The following is an 18953-nucleotide window of genomic DNA, read 5'->3' as shown; positions in this document are numbered from 1 at the left end:
TGTTTGGGTGTTTGTTTATTTGTTTTGTTGGGCTGGCAGAGCCTTGTGCATGCTGAGCAAATGCTCTACCACTAAGCCACACCCAGCACCCCAGAATCACAAGCCAGAAATGCCTGCTTATATTTGTTAATAAATGTGGGCAAACACAGTGTACAAAGCCCACAGATTCAAATCTTCCTTTTTGCTTCCATTGCAGCCGCTACCAGTGGTGATTATGCAGGTAAATGCAAAAGTAAGCGGCAGCTAGTCGCATTGCACTGAGTCAGGCAGCAGCAGGGATGCTTGAGGCCAGCTCTATGTCTCCTTTGTATTCGGGGCACCTAGGGAACAGTGCTGCCCGTATTTAGGACGCATCTCCTAGCTTCAGTTAACCTAATCTAGATAGTCCTCCACAGGCAAGCCAAAAGACTTGCCAGGGCTTTGGATTTTATCAAGTTGACCATCTGCTGTAATCATCGCACACAGGTAGGATCTATGATTAAGATAGGAAACAGTTTGAGACTGAAGAATCTTCAGGGATGTTAGTGTCGCGCGGCAGCCTCAGGCTAGTGGGAGATGGACACGAGCCAGGCTGTCATCACACTGTCCTCATGGTGTTCCTGCCTCCCCAGCAAGGCCCTAGACTGATTGAGAACAAAATGCCCACACAGGATCTAAGCAGATAGCAAATCAGGGCAAGGCCACCAGATCCTGGGGACAAAACTCTTATCCCTGATAAGGAAGGCACGTCTTCTCTGCTTCTTGGCAGTCAAAACAGGCAGCAGCTGAGGACTGGAAGTCATAGAATAGTCCCAGGCTAGGTGACAAGTGAGTCACTATTCACACCCAGAAGGGCTGAGTAGACTTGTGTGCCCCTGGGACGTCTCTGTTTAATGCTGTCTCTCTGAATGTGACTCTCTATGACTCTTGGCCTTGCAGGACACTTTTAGATGCTATCTGTTCTTTCCCAGACACCAAACAGCATCTGAGGGCACACGGAGCCCCACCCACTGCTGTGTGCAGATACAGAGTGGAGACCCTTGACTCGGTGAAACTCAGAAAGGGCATGTGGCTGGCTGCTGCCACAGACCAGAATGCTTCTGGGATGGGATCTGCAAGCACTCAGTTGTAAGGCTGGAGGACCTGAGTCTTGAGTAAGACCAGCACGTGCAGGAAGGGTGCTGGTCCCTGGGTGCTCACCAGCTATTTCCCGTTCTTCCCCACAGGAAGCAGTGTCTCATAGCCCGGAAGAGGGCCAACTGGCCCGAATCCAGAATGTTATCCAGGAGCTCCCCCCGCCCCATTATAGGTAAGAAAAAACCATCCAGACTCTGGTGTGGTAAAGCATCGAGGAGGTGGGGATGCATAGCAACTGAAATAAACAGATGGTGACTTCCTTGGACGCCTTTGGAAATTAGTGAGCAGTCAGTGTTAGCGGATGGGCAGGTGTCCAACCAGGGACAGTGGCAGCCAAGGGAAACCTGTCTCCACTTGCAGGGCACTCATCCCAAAGAAAGTCATTGTCCTGGTTGTCACACAAGCAAGCCTCTGGAATTCCAGATGCCTTAAATCTGTGGGCCTGTGATTCCTAAGCGTATTATCTCTTTTGGCTCCTTAAAATTAGCCCAGGCATCACCCCCTCCTTTCTAGTCTCACAGATGAGCCCAAGCGGTACTAACTTTCCCAGTGCCACCTACATCTGCCCACTTTTCAAAAGGGGGCAAAGTTTGACGTGGTGTTAAAAAGAACTTCTCTGTGGTCGACAAATGTCTGTCTCTGAGATGAGCCTGCTAGCAAGTTAATCTGTAGCCATATGGATGTCCTCAGGCAATCAAGATGAGAACCTCTTTGAGGATTGTGGGGAGGTGAATTTTTTCCAGGGTGGAAAAGAAGCAAGTTGTTCACTACCAGCTGAGGGTGTGCAGGGTGTTTCCCTGGTCCTGTCTATGGACCTGCTCCAGCAGCTGAAGCTGACATCTGACGACACTGACACCTGTCCCCATCCCAAGTCAGTGGCCCTGGGGTCAAGAAAGCTTCCTTTATCAATCTTGATCTCTTCCCACTACTCCTTCAAAGTTCATAATTTAGGGTGTCTTACATCCCAACTTGGATGTGACCTTCTAGTGACAGGCTTCCACACGGGTGCTGACATTTCTTACTTTGCCAAGCATCCAACCAACACATGAACCGTTTCAGGACCTTGGAATACCTGATCCGACACCTGGCCCACATCGCCTCATTCAGCAGCAAGACCAACATGCACGCCAGGAACCTGGCCCTGGTGTGGGCCCCGAACCTCCTCAGGTAACTACCATCTGTGGGCTCAGAGCAGCCCATAATACTCTGAGTGGAAACAAAGCCTGGGTACTTCAAAGTGAAAGCCTTGGAAGACAGCCCTAAGGCTCAGTGATTTTTTTATAGCATATATGAACTAATAGTGCCTTAAAAGCTAAGATATTGGCTTGCCAGCTTAGAAACTGGTTTCAAAGGCATCTGTTGGCTGTCATCCCAATGTCCCTAAAGTTATGGGTCTCTATGTTTGCTACCATTTCTCGAAAAGGCCTTTTTTTTTTAATTTTTTTTTTGTCTCTGGGGCTTATTGGCTTCTCTTGGCTTTGGTGAGGTCACTGATGCCTGTGACTTGAATCAGTTGCTTCATGTGTGACTCACATGAGACAGCAGGATAAAGGTGTAAGGGAATCCCATGAAGCAAAAAGAAGTCCGTGCTGTGCATTTATGGACAGTGTCTATAGTCTTGTGATGTAGAGCGTGTGACAGTGACTTCCCATCTATTCAGTGGGTTGGGCTTCGCGTCTTGTTGGGAGACACTCTCTGATTGGTCATGAAAAGCCAAAACATGTGGCCCGGACAAAAGACCCGCCGGCTGTGCTCACTGCCCCCTATTGTAAGGCACAGTCATTCTGGATGTGCTTCTCTCACGCAGGTGTAAAAAAATCGAAGCTACTATTTGCAACGGAGACGCAGCCTTTCTGGCAGTCCGGGTCCAGCAGGTGGTGATTGAATTCATACTGAATCATGCGGACCAAATCTTCAACAGTGGTGCTCCAGGGCCTCTGCAGCAGGATGGTAATGGCTCCCCGCCCCCCCCGCCTACACCCCCCATCCTCCTTTATTGTCCTAATCATAGAGCCCCCAAATAAGTGAGTTTGAAAGTAGAGGCAGGAAAAGCAAGCATTCCAGGTCAGGCTAGGCTGCATAGACAGTGTGGGACCAATCTCCAGATGTCACCAAATGTCCTTGGGTAGGGTGAGGGGAGGGTGTGTAAAACCCCCTCAAGTTACCGTCGTCAGAGAAGGGAGACCCTTGTACATCACGTCCACCCTAAAGGGAACACCCCATAGCGGGGGACAGTGACTGTAATACTGTAATAGAAGCACTTCAAGTTGAGGCTGAGGAAAGAGCCACCCCTCTCTGAGGAAATAGTATGCTACATAAATGCTCTGTCCCTCTAGAGACAGATGCCTAGGAATAGTAGACTCCAGACACCCATGGCCTTAAAGAATGCAGTCCTCGGCTGTGGGGGGAGGGGCGGCCTTCTCCTCCATCTTAGTCTAAGCCACCTTCTTATCTGACCACAGCACTTAGCAGAGTTTTGGGGATTAAAGAACCATTGCCGAAACTCTGGATCACAGTAAGCACCCAGTAAGTGTTGTGGGATGAATGAGCGAGCCTATGAAGAGTCGCTTCATGGAAAGTCCAGAAAGCAGGAACCTCCCGATGCCCCTCTCTGCCTTCCACCAGCTGTGAGCTGGAGAGCCGACAGTTTCCATGCACAACCTCTGCCCTAGACTCCCCTGTGGAAAAAAAAAAGCCCCAGTTGGCATGCAGCGTTCCCCCTGCCCCCGCCCCAGTCAGGGAGTTCAAGTGGAAGGGTTAGAGATGAGAGCTCTTACCGGGCCTGAGCTCAGACCTGCTCCCGAGCTAAACTCTTTTCTTTGGTGTCCAGAAAGCCGTGTCATCACCAAAAGCCTGACCTTGCCAGCCCTGTCCCTGCCCATGAAGTTGGTAAGCCTGGAGGAGGCTCAGGCCCGAAGCCTGGCCACAAACCACCCTGCTCGAAAGGAAAGAAGAGAGAACAGCCTGCCTGAGATCGTCCCTCCCATGGGCACCCTCTTCCACACGGTCCTTGAGTTACCAGACAGCAAGTAATTGGCATTCTTCCAGAATTCTGAAGGATTTGCGGGTGGAGGGGGAACAAAGGAGGTGAGGCGTCCGATCTCGGGGCCGTGAGTGATAGCGGTATGGGTTGGGGTGCAGTCCAGGTGGGGTACAGAGAGATGTGCTCAAAGGGAAGGGAGCCGGCTCCTCAGGTTTCACTATCGTTTGTGGTGATACTTTCACCCACTGCCCCAGAGCCCCGGTGAGCTCTGGTCCCCTGCCAAAGACCCGAGGTACCAAGTGAGTTGTGAGTCTCTCCTGACAAAGAGTAGACAAAGCAGGCGAGCAGTTTACAAAGCGAGTTGCCAAAACTGAATGCTTGGCTCCCTCCCCGTGACCTCCACCCTTACCTGACACCGAAAGGACCGAGAGATGAGCCTACGACAGATACAGGTTGACAGATGGTGCCGCTCTAGTCTGAGAGTTCTCAGTGGCAGCCCTCAGGGATGGCATTTCTGACTTCCTCGCTTCTCTTCCTGCCAGAGAACACCCCTCATGTTCTTTCTGTGTCTGTCTACGTGTGTGTTTGTATGTGTTCACATAGACATGTGTGTGCAGGTTTGCAGATGTGTGGCTAGGGAACAGCTTGTTCCTCAGATGATACCTACCTTTTTTTCTTTCCTTCCTTCCTTCCATCCTTCCTTCCTCCCTTCCTTTTTTAAAACATTTCCATCATTGGCCTGGGGTTCATGGAGTAGGCTAGTCTGGCTGGTCCATGAGGCCAAAGGATTCACCCATCTGTGCCTTCCAGGCACGGGCATTACAAGCGTGTACTCTGTTTACCTTAAATTAATAATGCTGTCTGGACTAAACTCAATATGGTGTGTGCATGAGACTGGACACACAAAGGACTGAGCAGCCAAGTTGCCCATTTCCCATAGCCTGTCGGGTAATATTCAGCTTTTTACTTGCGATTTTGGATCCAACTCAGGCCTTCAGGCTGAGTGGCAAGCACTTTATCGACTGAGCCATCTCCTTGGTCCTTCTCCCTTTCAAAGTAAGTCGTCATTGGTACCTATAGGGTCTCCTCTTTCCTTAGTTCTTCTTCTGCCACATCCTTAGTTTCCACCTCCTCATTGTACCCACCACGGAAGAAGGCAATGACTGCAGCCAGAGTCGCACACCCTTAGCAGGCGAAAGGCGAGGGCATCTTCTCATTGGATGGTGTCATCCTTTCTGCTTCACAAGCCAGTCCCTTTCCCAAGATAGTGAGCTGTTTAAAAGGAGAGAAATCTGCCACCCTGGCTAACTAGAGGAGGCTTATTCTGTAAGAATGGCATGCCTCAACTTCCCTGCAAAAGCGCTGCTTCCTAGAACGGACAGATTGTACCCAACGAGAGCAAAATGGCCAGCACCTTTTTAAACCAATGCAGAATAAGACTGCCTCCCGGGGGTGAAGAGGGGGACCTCAGAGGGACCATCCACTGCATTGTCTCTGCTTTCAGCCCCAGCGCCATGCCAGTTTAATTGATGCTGCCCTGTGTGGTACAGCCCAAGGCTAAGCGCTCAGGCTATCAAGCTGAGCCAGGGAGAAGGCAATGAGTTTGCAAGCTTGTCTCTTACTGATCCTGAAGACCGCTAAACCCGAGACCCAGTGTTCAGTGAGAGCCCTGTGGATACAGGTGCCTTGTGAGAACCCCAAGTTGCAGGGTTTCACCCTGAGCTTCACTCCAGATCCTGGCTGGGTGGATCCCAAGGAGGACCTGCCTCTGTGGTGACCCCTGGTGGTACCAGGTTCTCACGAGCCAGCCTAATGCTGTGTCAGTCACCTACCCATATCCCAATCCCCAAACAGCCTGGTAGGAGGCTGAGCGGGAGGTGTGCTGACCCTGATGCATTTCTTTACCAAGACCCCTGACCCCGCTGGCAAGCTACAGCTCTCCCATCAGCACGGGAACGCATTCTTTACCACCCCTCCATCCTGAGTTATTATCAGCCTTCACCTCACCGTACATACCGTAGTCACATGGCCACCAGGCAGAAAGCACAGAAATGGGGTCTGTGGCCCTAGCTGTTCACTCCTGTTTGTTTGTTTGTTTATTTATGAGAGGGTGTCTCTACATACCCCTGGCTGTCCTGAAACTCACTATGTAGACCAGGCCAACCTCGAGCTCACAGAGATCCTCCTGCCTCTCCTTCCCTAGTGCCTGGATTAAAGGCATGCACCACCACCTCTGGCTTGTTTACACCTCTTTTTTTCCAAAAAGACTTGGGCACATTGAAGAGCTGGGACTACGGTGCTTCATGGACTTCCTCCAGGGTTTCAGAACTGTGTGTTTGCTTGTGATCTTGGAGCGTTCCACTGACCGCTGCCTCTGTTGGCCTCCCATCCCTCCTTTGATAGACAACAATCTTTGGCTGTAGTTCCGAGGAGAAGGGTCTCTGCCTTCACTTGCTTGATCACCTAGGGCATCCCCAGATAGGCTATAGTCAGGTGCATCTTGGCTTTTAGAGGGAAACTTCTAGAACTATCAAAGCCACTCATAACTATGACGTTCCCCCTGGATTTGCAATCCCCCTTGAGAGACTGAGTCAGAAACGAGCATGAGTTTGAGCCAGCCTGGTCTACTGTGGACCCTGCCTCAAAAAAAAAAAAAAAAACACTGCCTTGAAATGACAAGTTCAACTAACTTGTAACTAACTAATGTATGGCTTGGTTGTTTCAGGAGAAAGCTTTCCAGTAAATCAAAGAAATGGAAATCAATATTTCACCTGGGGCGTTCTGGGTCGGACTCGAAATCCAAGCTGAGCAGAAATGGGAGTGTGTTCGTGAGGGGGCAGAGGCTCTCAGGTGAGGAGCAGCACCATGGCTTCCGGCAAACACACTGTGGTTCTTAGCTGGGTTTTACATTTGATCACTTTACATTAACTAGTAAAAATAAATCATATTCACTAGGGTTTTTTAAGATGATGATGATAACGTTTTACTTACAAAAATGTTCAGTGTCTGCACCTTCCATGAAATCTAATGCTAACATCACAACTATAGAACCACTATCAAAACAAAAAGATAATATGCATACAATTCTATTGACTGATTTATGTAGCTTGAGTCATACTTAACCAAATGTCCCACAAATGTCCTTCTTCTGGTCCAAGCCCAAACCTGGGGTCCATACTTCATTTGGCTGTGGTACGTCCTCAGTCTCCTCCACGGTGGAGCTGTTCTTTAGTTTCTCTCACCATGATTCTGGAGCTATGAATCCACATAGGCTGTGCGCTGCCTGCCTCTGGGTCATGTCAAGAGGCACACCATGCCAGCGCCTTATTGTTTGTAGTGCTTGTTTGGGTTACTTGGTTAAAATACTGTGTGTTGTGTATTTCAGCAGCGCTGGCTAGATCTTGCCTGCAACGGTTGTTTCTGTAATTTTCTCAAATAGCTCTGGTCTATTAGTTGGAATTCTGCTGTAGAAGTTCTGTCCCTTCACCCTCAGTGCTGTGATTTTAATGGGGTGCTTTCCCATGGATTTATTCCTGAGCAAAAGAAAAGAATTGAGGGACCCACTACATAATGCAGAATCTGGTCGGCCCATCCTGAATATTGTCACGGAAGGCCAAGAAAAACCTCCACAATGATTTAGTTCATGCAAAGTGCGAAGGCACAAAGACAAATCTCATCTGCATCCTGGTTTGTTTGTCTGTTCGTTTGTCTGTATTTTATGAAACCTACAAAGACAATTTTAAGGCCCAATTTTAAGGAAACTGTGGGTATGCACTGGCTACTAGGTGATTTTGAAGAAGTATTAAATTGTACAGTATGTTAATGGTTCTTAGGAGGTTACGCTGTAGTTGAAGTACTTAAAATGAAATGTCAAAATAACAAGATTCACTTTCAAGTGATTCGGGGAAATGTAGGTATAAAATGAACAAATCAAATCAATAGGAAGATGCCAACAACCATTGAAATTAGATGGTAGGTTTAGAAAAATATTCAATTTTTATGAATGTTTGAAATATTAACTAAGTTTTGGGAAGAAATGAACTTCCATAGAGAAAATGAGAGACAATATCTCTAACTTCTTTATGCAGGCAGAGTGATAATTTCAAGACAAGGGACAGAATGTAGAAATACTAGAAACCTGAGTTGTGTTTACCTGCTGCATAGGTGTGTGGCGGATAGCAGTCATGGTGATTTCTGTTATAACTTAGAATAAATTCAGTTCAGTGGCAGCATCGGACATTCCAGTAGTAAGGAGGCTTAGGGGTGCCCTAACACAGAGGCTGTCTCCATTTCATCCTGTCTTCCACGGCTATTCTGTCCTCTTTGTATCAGTACCGCTCTAGGCTGACTTCTTTGGCTGTGGTAATCAGAATCAGCTTTTCTCCTTGAGCATCGCTGTCCCCCAAGGGCAGAAGGAATGTCACTCCGGTAGCTTGCTCATCAGTTCTCATCAAGTGAGTCTTCCCTGGTCTCAGTAGCCTTCACTGGACCACAGGACCAGGCTCTGTGGCCAAAGGAGTTCCCGGGGCTGATTAACCTGGGTTCTGAACCAACCACTGGCACGAGGAAGGGAAATTAAACCATCCAATTTACATTTACAGAAGTACAAGAGCTTTGTAAATAGGTCAAAGGGAGAGGGATTGTGGGTAGATATCTGTAACAGTTGTGCGGTTAACATACCTTTCATCAAATGCTAAACTGGTTCAAGTGAGGAGGACAGAGTGTCACAGGATGCCGAACTCATACAAGTAAGAAATTAGGACTCTCCACGGACAGTGAGAGGAAGAGTGAGTGCCTGGCAGGAAACCCCTAGTCTATGATGAGAGACTGCCTCAGTACAGCAAAGAGAGGATTTGTTACGGAACGGAAGAGGCCAGAAATAAAAAGACAAAAACCAAGAGAACAAAATAAGATGAAAAAGATGAAATAAACAATGGACTTTGATCTCGAAATAGAAAGAGTTCTGTGGTTTTTCAGAAGGCACACATCCGAGGTGCTGGACCAAATGGTGGTTGAGTTCATGGGGTGTCGTGTGCCCAGCAGGGTAGTGTCTCAGAGTCACCCAGAGAGTGTCCCACAGCCACAGCAGTTTCTCCTTGAGAGTCAGTGACCTTTAAAAACTCCCTAAGTGGGCTGGAGTGATGACTCAGTACTTAAGAGCACTGGCCTGCTCTTCCAGAGGTCGTGAGTTCAATTCCCAGCAACCACATGGTGGCTCACAAATGTCTGTAACGAGATCTGGATCCCCCTTCTGGCATGTGAGCATACATGGAGGCAGAATGTTGTACTCACAATAAATAAATAAATCTTTAAAACAAAACAAAACAACAACAACAAAAAAACCTTCCCTAAGTAGTTCTACCATTCAGCCAGGCTTGAAAGCCTGATTGGAAACAGAACCAAGCCAGCTGAACCTTGGTGGGAGATGGGAGTAAAGTGACATCAGAGGATGACATTGCGAGTGGATCCTCCAGTGTCGCCAGAGTAACTATGGCTAGAGGGGAGGCTGCTTTAGCCAGAACACATTGCTCAGGACTCCAGACTCTGAAGCTCAGGACCCCGATGTGTGGCTAGTGAACATAATTCCAACAGAATCCCTCCTCAAAGGCAGGCCACCGAAGTCCGTAATCTTCCAGTGTGGTCTCTGTGGCACCACGGTTTGCAATACTTTTGTGAGTGACTTTTTAAAAGGGGAAATCAGTGGATTCACATATGTGAACAATATGTTAACATTTCCATGACAGAGGGTATTTGGAAATTTTGTATGTGTATGTGGAGTATGTTTGGGTGCGTGCATATATGTGTGCAAGTACATGTGCCCACGCCCGTGGAGGCTAGAAGTTAATGCCAGGTGTCTTGCTATACTGCTCTCTCCTTGTTTTGTTTTGTTATGTTAAGACATGCTCTCTCACTGGCTAGACTGGATGACCAGAAACCCCACCCCCAGCACACACACACACAATCTGTGTCCACCTCCCAACCCGTGCAGCTAGTCTTGACTTTTATGTGGATGCTGGGAATCCAAACTCAGGTTGCCATGTCACAGAGCAAGCACCTTACGTGTTGAGCCATTTCCTAAGCCCCATAAGGGCATTTAAAAATGGATTAGCCATGAATAGTATTGGGAGTTTATTGGCAGCGGAGAGAGGGACATGTTCAAGCACATTTTAAAAAACTAAACAGATGCAAAAGCGTAAGAAAACAAATGAGGTCGTGACAACACAGATGCCTAAGCTTTGAAGAGATTCCAGACACTGGTTTCAATATCAAAATAAACTTCTGAGCAGAGGAACCCCAAAGTCATAGGGCTGGAGACTTTACCTTTGAGTGAAAGAATCATCAGAAGAGACCACAAAGGTTACCAGATGACTGGAGGGCGACAGCTGAGGACAAGCTCAGGAGAGTTTTTATCTGGGATGCAGGAGGCCCAAGGTTCAGTCTTCCAACACTGCACAAACTTGGCACGGTAGCGCCTGCCTGTGATCTCAGCACTTAAGAGGTAGAGGCAGGAGAATCAGGATCTTAAGGTTATCCTCAGCTATATAGTGTGTTCAAAGACAGCCTGGTTTGCATAAGATTCACTTTAAAAAAAAAAAATAGGGCTAGTGGGTGGACCTCCAGGAGGCCAGATCAGCACCTCAGGCAAAAATATCCTCTAAGTATAGGCATGAGTCAATGGGGCCAAAGCAGACTCTTAGTGACTATGGAGAGAAGATGCTTTGGAATGCTTCAGAACTATTGCTGAAAGTACAGAGCTTGGGCGGACGGAGGGGGCTGACTCGGGGTTAGTTCATGATTACCTGGTCCGGGCCCCTTAAGGTCACCACATGAAAACCAGAGCCCAGAGACAGAGAGATACAGAAAGCAAGGCAAAGCCTGTCTCAGAATACACAGACGGAGGGACGCCAGCCAGGCAGCTTTGGGATGATAAATCAGTTCATGATCCTGCACAGACAGCTGCTCTCCAAGGGTAAAAATCTTGGCATGCCGTTGAGAGTGAGGAGGTTGGAGGCACTCTGAGAACTTGCGTGAAGCCGAGGCCAGTCCTCCCATGTGGCCGAGTCAGAGAATCCCCAAGCACAGGAGGCCAGCTGTTTAATTCGGAACCTCTTAGAGGAGGAGAGTTTGGAACAAGGGGAGAAAGAGGGGGAATTTTTAAAAAGAGGAATAAAAACAGGCATGAGTTATTGCCCAATTTGAGTTCGTGCCAACTCTGACTGCTTCTTGCGGAACAGCCTTCCATTTTCCCCTGTGGTGAGAGCACTGGCTGATCCTAACAGACACAAAGAGTATGTTTTGTTTGTAAGACAGGTTCGCACTATGTGGCCCTCGTTGGTCTGGAACTCACTACTATGTGTTATTTTTAATTGAGTATCTGTTCTAGTTTAGGACAATATAATTACTTTATAGTCATTTCTCATTTAGTCTTAACACCTCTCTTTTCTTTTATTCATGAAAAAGATACAATCTGCTGGGCTTGGTGCAGCACGCCTTTAATCCCAGCACTCGGGAGGCAGAGACAAGTGGATCTCTGTGAGTTTGAGGCCAGCCTGGTCTACAGAGTGAGTTCTAGGACAGACAGAGCTACACAGAAAAACCTTGTCTTGAAAAAGAATGAAAAGATGCATAACCGCCCCCCCCCCAAAAAAAGAGTTGTGTGTCTGAGAAGTGCAGCTGCAAAGTGACAGAGGTAACTCAAACCCAGATCTGTGCAAATCCAGACTTACCTTAATGGCAGTTAGTTCTACACTCCTTAGCCTCCAGGTTCTCGTCTTCCTCCTAGCAAGCTTGACCGGGAAGAAATACTGGTCCTAATCCTGTTTCCTTTACTGTAAGAGAATCCCTGAGGCTGGGTAACTGATGGAGAATAGTGATTTATAGTTCTCCAGGTTAGGAAGACTAAGATCATGGCCATGCGGGCACCTCCTTGACTTCTGGTAAGAGTCTCATGCTGGACTGGAGAAAGTACAGACTCTCACTGTAGCTATCCCAGCCCAGCAAGAGAGTCAATAAGCCATTTACGAGATCTCTGCCCCCATAACCCAACTCCTCCCAACCCTGACATACTGAAGAGTTAAGCTTCCAACCTATGAATGTTTGGGGGTCAAACTCTACCACAGCTGTTCCTGTGCTAGCGATGGGCTCTTGACTCATTTAAACCAACACTTCCCAAGTCCCAGCTATGGTAGCTTGTAATGATGCATAAAGTATACCAGGTTCATAGTCTGAGTTCAAAGGGACTCCATTTTGTGGGAATCTGTTCACTGCGGAGGTTGGTGGGTGAGGAACAACCAGTCCACAGATTCCATGGAGCACAGCCCCTGGGGTAAAGCTGACGGCGGCACCCCCAGGCCTGCTCACTTGTACCAGATTCCTGGTGCGGCTCGATACGGTTGCAGCCAACAGTCCTGCTCTCCAGTCTGCTGGATAAGAGGTTTCCCAGGTTCCTTAGAGTCTACCCCATGAATCCATTTTGAGTACTTTTTAAAATTATGTTTATTATTTTATGTGTATGGATGTTTTACACACCATGTTTATTATTTTTATTATTTGATGTGTATTTTATTATTTTATGCGTATAGATGTTTGTCCACACCATGTTCATGCAGTGCCCTGGGAAGTCAGAAGAGGGCATCAGATCCCTTAGCACTGACCTTATGGACAGTTGTGAGATGCCGTGTGGGTTCTGGGAATCAAACCCAGGCTCTCTGAAAGCCTGGCTCTGGGAATCAAACCCAGGCTCTCTGAAAGCCACTGAGCCATTGCTCCAACTCCCTGAACACTCTTTGTTCAGCTAAACTGGATTCAGGACTTCTCGTTTGATGAAATTACAATCTAACTTTACTTGTATTAATAAACCCAGTCTGTGCCCTCTTGTCATGAGGTCAGTCCCAACAGGAAAGTGGGGAGGTGTAGAGTGGAACAGGGCAATTCTGTAAGGAGATAATATGTTGTAATACTTGAAACCATTTACTGGAGTTTTTTCTCATATGCTTATAGCCTAACGTATTGTTCTGAATGTTTCTTCTTGATATATATTCATCCGGGGTATTTTTTTCTCTTATCTTTAGTGGAAAAAGCTACTATCCGACCAGCTAAAAGCATGGACTCACTGTGTTCCGTGCCTGTAGAAGGTGAGTGTCTTCGTTATTACTCTCTTGCTGTGAAGATACACCCTGACCAAGGCAACTTATAAAGGAAAGCATTTAATTAAGGACTTGCTTACAATTCTGGATAGTTAGTTATCGTCCGTTATCATCATGGCAGGAAACATAATGGCAGGCAAGCAGACATGTGGGCTTTGGAAACCCCAAGCCCATCCCTACTTATGTACTTCCTCCAACAAGGCCACACCACCTAATCCTTCTCTAATCAGTCCATTAACTAGGGACTAAGTGTCAAATAAATGAGCCTATGGTGTGTGTATGGGTTCCTCTTTCAAATCACCACAGTGAGATGTCACAATTAGTACCCAGTTGCTTACCTGTGGTTATGTTTATACACGACCACCTAGCCTCAATTCACTCCCTGGCTCATCCCAAACAAGATCTAGAACTTTCCCTCTCTCCAGCTTTCCTCTAGCCACAGAGGAGACCACAGGGACTTTTCACTCAAAATTAGACCACATTAAAGGTCAACAAACTAAAAACTAAGATAGAAGAAACCTATACAGAAAGAGCCAAACACTGGTTTGCTTATTCCAGGGTAATCATGTGTCTTGAATTTGTGAGCTTCCTGGTCATGAGCTTCACAGAGTTTCCGTTGTCATTTTGAACTGATAGACTTGTTTATCCCAGTAAATAGTGTTTCTATTGCTGTGATAAACCCCAGGACAAAAAGCAGCCTGGGGAGGAAGGGGTTTATTTACCCTGTAACTTTCTCGGGGAAGTCAGGGCAGGAACCTGAGGCAGCTAGCGAAACAGAGGCCATAGAGGAGAGCTGCTTACTGGCTTGCTCCTCGTGGCTTGCTCTATCTGCTTTCTTACACAACCCAAGACCACCTGTCCAGGCACCACCCACAGTGAGCTGGGCCCTGCCACATCAAGCACTCAATTAAGAAAATGTCCCACAGGCTCGCCTCTAGGCAATGTGATGGAGGCATCTTTGTCAACTGAGAGCCCCTTTCCCAAATGTGTCTAGGTTTAGGTCAAGTTGACAAAGGCAACTCAGCATAATGGCGTATTTGCTATGTATTACCTGCTGGTGTGGGTCACATAAGAGTTGATTACCAACGTCAAACAATGGGGGATTGACATTTGTTCTAGCAGTTCTAGTATCTCGTCCACTTTTTGTCAACCATCAGACCCATTTAAGTTTCAAGGAAAGCGGTTCCCCCAGGCATAGCCTATGGACACCCACGATGCTAACCACGGCTTGTTCTTCTTCACCAGGGAAAGAAAGCAAAGGAAATTTCAATCGAACGGTCACCACTGGTGGATTTTTCATTCCAGCCACAAAAATGCACGCGGGCAGCGCCGGCAGCTCCTGCGACCTCAGCAAGGAGAGCGAATGGGGTCAGGAGGGGATGCCGGCTGGGGCTGAGGGGGGCTGTGAGGTGGGCGGTCAGATCCGACCCCTACCTGAGCAGCTGAAGGTGTTCCGCCCCATCGGAGACCCTGAGAGCGAGCAGTCGGCCCCCAAGCTTCTGGGGATGTTCTATACCTCCAGCGACAGTCCCGGCAAATCCGTCTTCACCAGCAGCCTGTTCCAGATGGAGCCCTCACCGCGCCACCAGCGAAAGGCGCTCAACATCTCCGAGCCCTTCGCTGTGTCGGTGCCACTGCGCGTGTCCGCTGTCATCAGTACCAACAGCACCCCGTGCAGAACGCCCCCCAAAGAGCTGCAGTCTCTCTCCAGCCTGGAAGAGTTTTCTTTCCAAGGTTCAGAAAGTGGAGGATGGCCAGAAGAAGAGAAGCCCCTGGGAGCTGAGTCTCTTCCAGGTAAAACAGGGGCGGGAGGGTCTCCCTCCATTGCAAGACAGGACACGATGTTTGAACTGGCTTGAATAGGATTTGCAGGGTTGTGTGGTGAGGCGGTTAAGATGGTGGGCTCCAGGGCCAGAATGGCTGCTGCAAACCCATGCTCTGTCTGAGTCTCAGTTTCTTAATGTATAAAATGCTGGTGTTGATAACTATACCTTGTTTGTAAGTTTGTGTGAACATTTGGTTGGCACATGCAAAGATCTCAGAGCAGTGCTCAATAGATACTAAGTACTCAGGAAATGATACTAACTACTTTATTAGCATACATGGTGAGAACTCAGGAGGGAAAAGACGGAGGCTGAGCTAGAGAACTGGAATTGACGGGCTTGTATTTCTGGATGTATTTTCTATTGCCCATCCCTCTTCATTTCTACCTCATATCTGCAAAGAATAGGGCTAGCACACCTAGCCATGAGAGAGTGATTCCTTCGGGTTGACCACAGCAATCTCAGATGGGGTCTCCCACACTACGGCCAATACAGTCTTTGAACTGTGTCCAGGGTGAGCAGGAGTTTCTCCAGGCTTCTTCCCTTGTAAGCAGGCTGGTCTCCAACAACAGATCCCACTGTGTCCGCCTCCCTAGTGCTTGGATTACAGGCATAAGCCACTTCGGAAGGACTCTTTTTGACCAACAGTCCTAAAATGAAATAGGGAGAATCTCAACAGAAAGGTTTGCTGACAGTCAAGCCGACAGAATGTTTCTGTCTCAACCAACATTTTCAGAACCTCCTATTGTGCCCAACATGTATAATCTCACTTCTCAAGACAAACTTCTGAGGTAGGGGCAATTATTATTAGATAATCCCCATTTGCTTGTAGAGGAATTATTTTCCCTAAACTTCCAAGTAAGTGGGGGAGCCACCACTTGCTAGCACATTATTAATCTCAAATCTGAACCAATGTGCCGGCCAGTATTTGTTGGTGTTGCTTAGCAGGACGGCAACACGGTGTTCAGAACCAAGACTGCCACGAAGCTGTGCGATGCAGCCCAGGTGAGCACTGCAGTGAACAGCTAAGATTCGCTGTCGGTTCGGTTTTGAATTCATCTTGGCTGCTGTTTACCCAGACGCCTTTCACTCGTGGCAACATTTTCACAACCTGCACATTCAGTTACATGGCCTCTCGTGCGGGCACAACCTATGGTTTAAAAAGCTGTGCTCGCGGAACCAAAAGAACTCATCGCCCCCAAGGTCGTGACAACCAAAAATGTCCTCAGAAATCACCAATGCCCCCAGGGGGCTGGGGGAGTTTGGAGCAGAATGGCTCCCAGTCAAGAACCCTGGAGTAGCTGATGGCCAGAATCTGAGGCAGGAATGTTGTCAAGAAAAGCATAAAGAATTGGGGGGTGGGGTTGAGTCTCTGTGAAGCAGGGCTGGGAGGCGGGACAGGGATGGGAGGGTGCCACAAGGGCCTTTGGGAAATGAGCCCTTTGTACTGATCACGCCCATCCTTCTCGCAGCTTCTGTGGCTAAGAAGGCAGCTCCCGAGGACACGGTGCCAGAACCCGAAGCCCTGGTTACAGCAGAAGGTAGCCAAGGCCCTCCCCTCGACCCAGGTACCCAAGTGGAGAAGAAAACCTTGGAAATATCCCTGGGCTCTCAACTTTCAAGGGACCCAGAGAAGACGCCAAATGCCGAGAAGGTGGTGGAGGAGAGCCAGGGGGCTGACCAGCTGAGAAACACGGCTCCACCAGAAGGCCTCAGGGCCAGGACGGAAGCAATGCTTCTCCACGAGATGGTAAGGTGGACTCTGCCTGCTCCAGTCACAGATGGTACAATTTAAAGCAGATTCTTAAAGAAATGTTAAGGGTTGCTGCAAGAGAGATTTAGTTACTTATTTTTTTTAGGTTTTCATTTTATAAGTGTGATTACTGCTGTGTGTGTAGCAGAGTGTGTATATGTGTGAGTAGGGAACAACTTTGGGGAGTCTCTTCTTGCCTTATTTGTTAAGGCAGTGCTTTCTCTTTTGTTGTTTCTGCTACGCTATGAACTGCAGGATGACCAGATCCCAGGCTTCCAAACCTCGTACTTTACCACAGGACCCCTGGGATTACAGATGAGCTTTTTACATGGGCTCCAGGGATCAGGCGCAGACCCTCAGGCTTGCAAGGCTAATGCGAAGGAACCATTCAGCTCAGATTCCCAAGGCAGACACAGCTCTGAATAGTGCTGGCCCATAAACCACTGCATGTCCTTAGCATGTAATGACACTCAAGCCCAGAAGCAACATGAAGCCTGTTCCTTATATCCCAGTTCCAAGCAAGATGACCGCTCGTGAACCCCATTCTCTTCTCTCAGACATGGCAGCCTGGTGTTCGTCTCGGGCTCTCTATAAAACCTGAGAAGTTCCCAGGCTCTAGTCTGTGCTTCTAGAGAAGGTCAAATCCGATGCCAAAGCTGACAACCCTTACCCGTTTTTTAAGGGTGGCGTTTTCCACAGGTGTTTTTATGAAGTGTCTTTATGTAGAAGATGTGAGGTTTTCTGGGGACACCCAGGGAGAAGGCCTGCATTTGTAAGAACTGTGATCAGAGGCATGGGCCGAAGGGTAAAGGAAGCTACAGCGTTTTAACTTGCTTCCAGAAGACACCAGGAGGACCATATGGGGAGAGTTAGGGCAAAGCTGAGTTAGGCAAGCCTCAGGAGGGTTTAGCAAGGGTTCCCATAAAGCATGTTTGCATTGGCAGAGATTCTTTGGGGGTTGGAGTCTCATGAGGAGAACCCCAGTACCAACGACAATACCTCAAGGAAGACGGTTAGTGCTGGAAGAACTAGGGTGACTACAAGTTAGCAAATCAAGGCCTCAGGTCACTCCTTCACTGGGCACATGGCCTAAATCCCCACTCTGTGCTAGGCACTCTGCTGGGCTGTGTGACCAAGGCTGTCACCACTGTCCCTGCCAGCCTCACAGGGAAAAGTCAGCATCCAGGGCGCAGTGGAGGTATGGAGTGGTGAGGAGACATAACGGGGTTTCTGAGTAAGAGATCTGTGAAGGGAAACGCTGAGTCAAGTAAGGAAACACGAGAAGGGCAGAACTGTTCACACAGGAATGCAGGGAAGTAGAATCCAGCTGGTTTTGGCCCAGTCGTACTCGAGAGCTTAAAGAAATAAAAGGGGCCAGGCGGTGATGGCACACGCCTTTAATCCCAGCCCTCAGGAGGCAGAGGCAGGCAGATCTCTATGAGTCCGAGGCCAGCTTGGTCTACAAAGTGAGTTCCAGGACAGGCTCCAAAGCTACACAGAGAAACCCTGTCTCCAAAAACCAAAAAAGAAGAAAAAAGAAAAGAAAGAGAGAGAGACAGGAAGGAAGGAAGGAAGGAAGGAAGGAAGGAAGGAAGGAAGGAAGGAAGGAAGGAAGGAAGATGGAGGGAGGGAAAAGCACATGTCGAGACCCTGGATTTAACCCTCAGTACTCTAGACCCAGAGCCGGGTGAAGAGATGAAAGGTCAGAGGCATATCTCGCAGAATGACGCACACCTCTATTGGGCGGGGGGACCTCCCTGAGATGCTTCTCCTTACAAGAGAATTGCATTTTGATATGATAAAGGCAAGGAATGCACTACAGTGGGAGGCTGGGGACATAGCTCAGTGATGGAGCACTTGCTGGGCTAAGCACCTGAGTGTGCTAAGAACTGACTGAGGAGGGTCAGCGGCAGACTGAGTTCCTCTGTGGACAGGGCTGGATTTCCATCCCAATCTATGGTATGATTCAGGTCATTTGTTTAATCTATTTAACAAGCCTATACCTGGTATCATCTTAGGACGTTGAAAAGGTTAAACAGGAAGACACAACCTCTTCCAGACACCCACGGTTATGGCTGGGGCTGCCTCCTTCACTGGCTGGAATACACTTGGCAGACATCAGTCCCCAGAGT

At 48.2% G+C, this 18953-nt stretch overlaps 1 protein-coding gene across 1 annotated transcript in view; it reads left to right on the top strand.

The window, feature by feature from the left end:
- Window positions 1-18953, top strand: part of Arhgap31 (Rho GTPase activating protein 31) — a 110601-nt gene that overhangs the window by 86666 nt on the left and 4982 nt on the right. Inside the window, exons 4-11 of the mRNA XM_057764275.1 lie at window positions 1206-1288; window positions 2176-2283; window positions 2924-3066; window positions 3947-4145; window positions 6825-6949; window positions 13171-13233; window positions 14491-15039; window positions 16541-16818. Coding sequence (XP_057620258.1) covers window positions 1206-1288; window positions 2176-2283; window positions 2924-3066; window positions 3947-4145; window positions 6825-6949; window positions 13171-13233; window positions 14491-15039; window positions 16541-16818 — 1548 coding nt within the window. The remainder of the gene's footprint in view (window positions 1-1205; window positions 1289-2175; window positions 2284-2923; window positions 3067-3946; window positions 4146-6824; window positions 6950-13170; window positions 13234-14490; window positions 15040-16540; window positions 16819-18953) is intronic.

The sequence above is a fragment of the Chionomys nivalis genome, chromosome 3 (assembly GCF_950005125.1).
Source record: "Chionomys nivalis chromosome 3, mChiNiv1.1, whole genome shotgun sequence".
Lineage (NCBI taxonomy): Eukaryota > Metazoa > Chordata > Mammalia > Rodentia > Cricetidae > Chionomys > Chionomys nivalis.
Note: the sequence above shows the minus strand (reverse complement) of the source record. Positions and strands in the feature narration are given on the sequence as shown.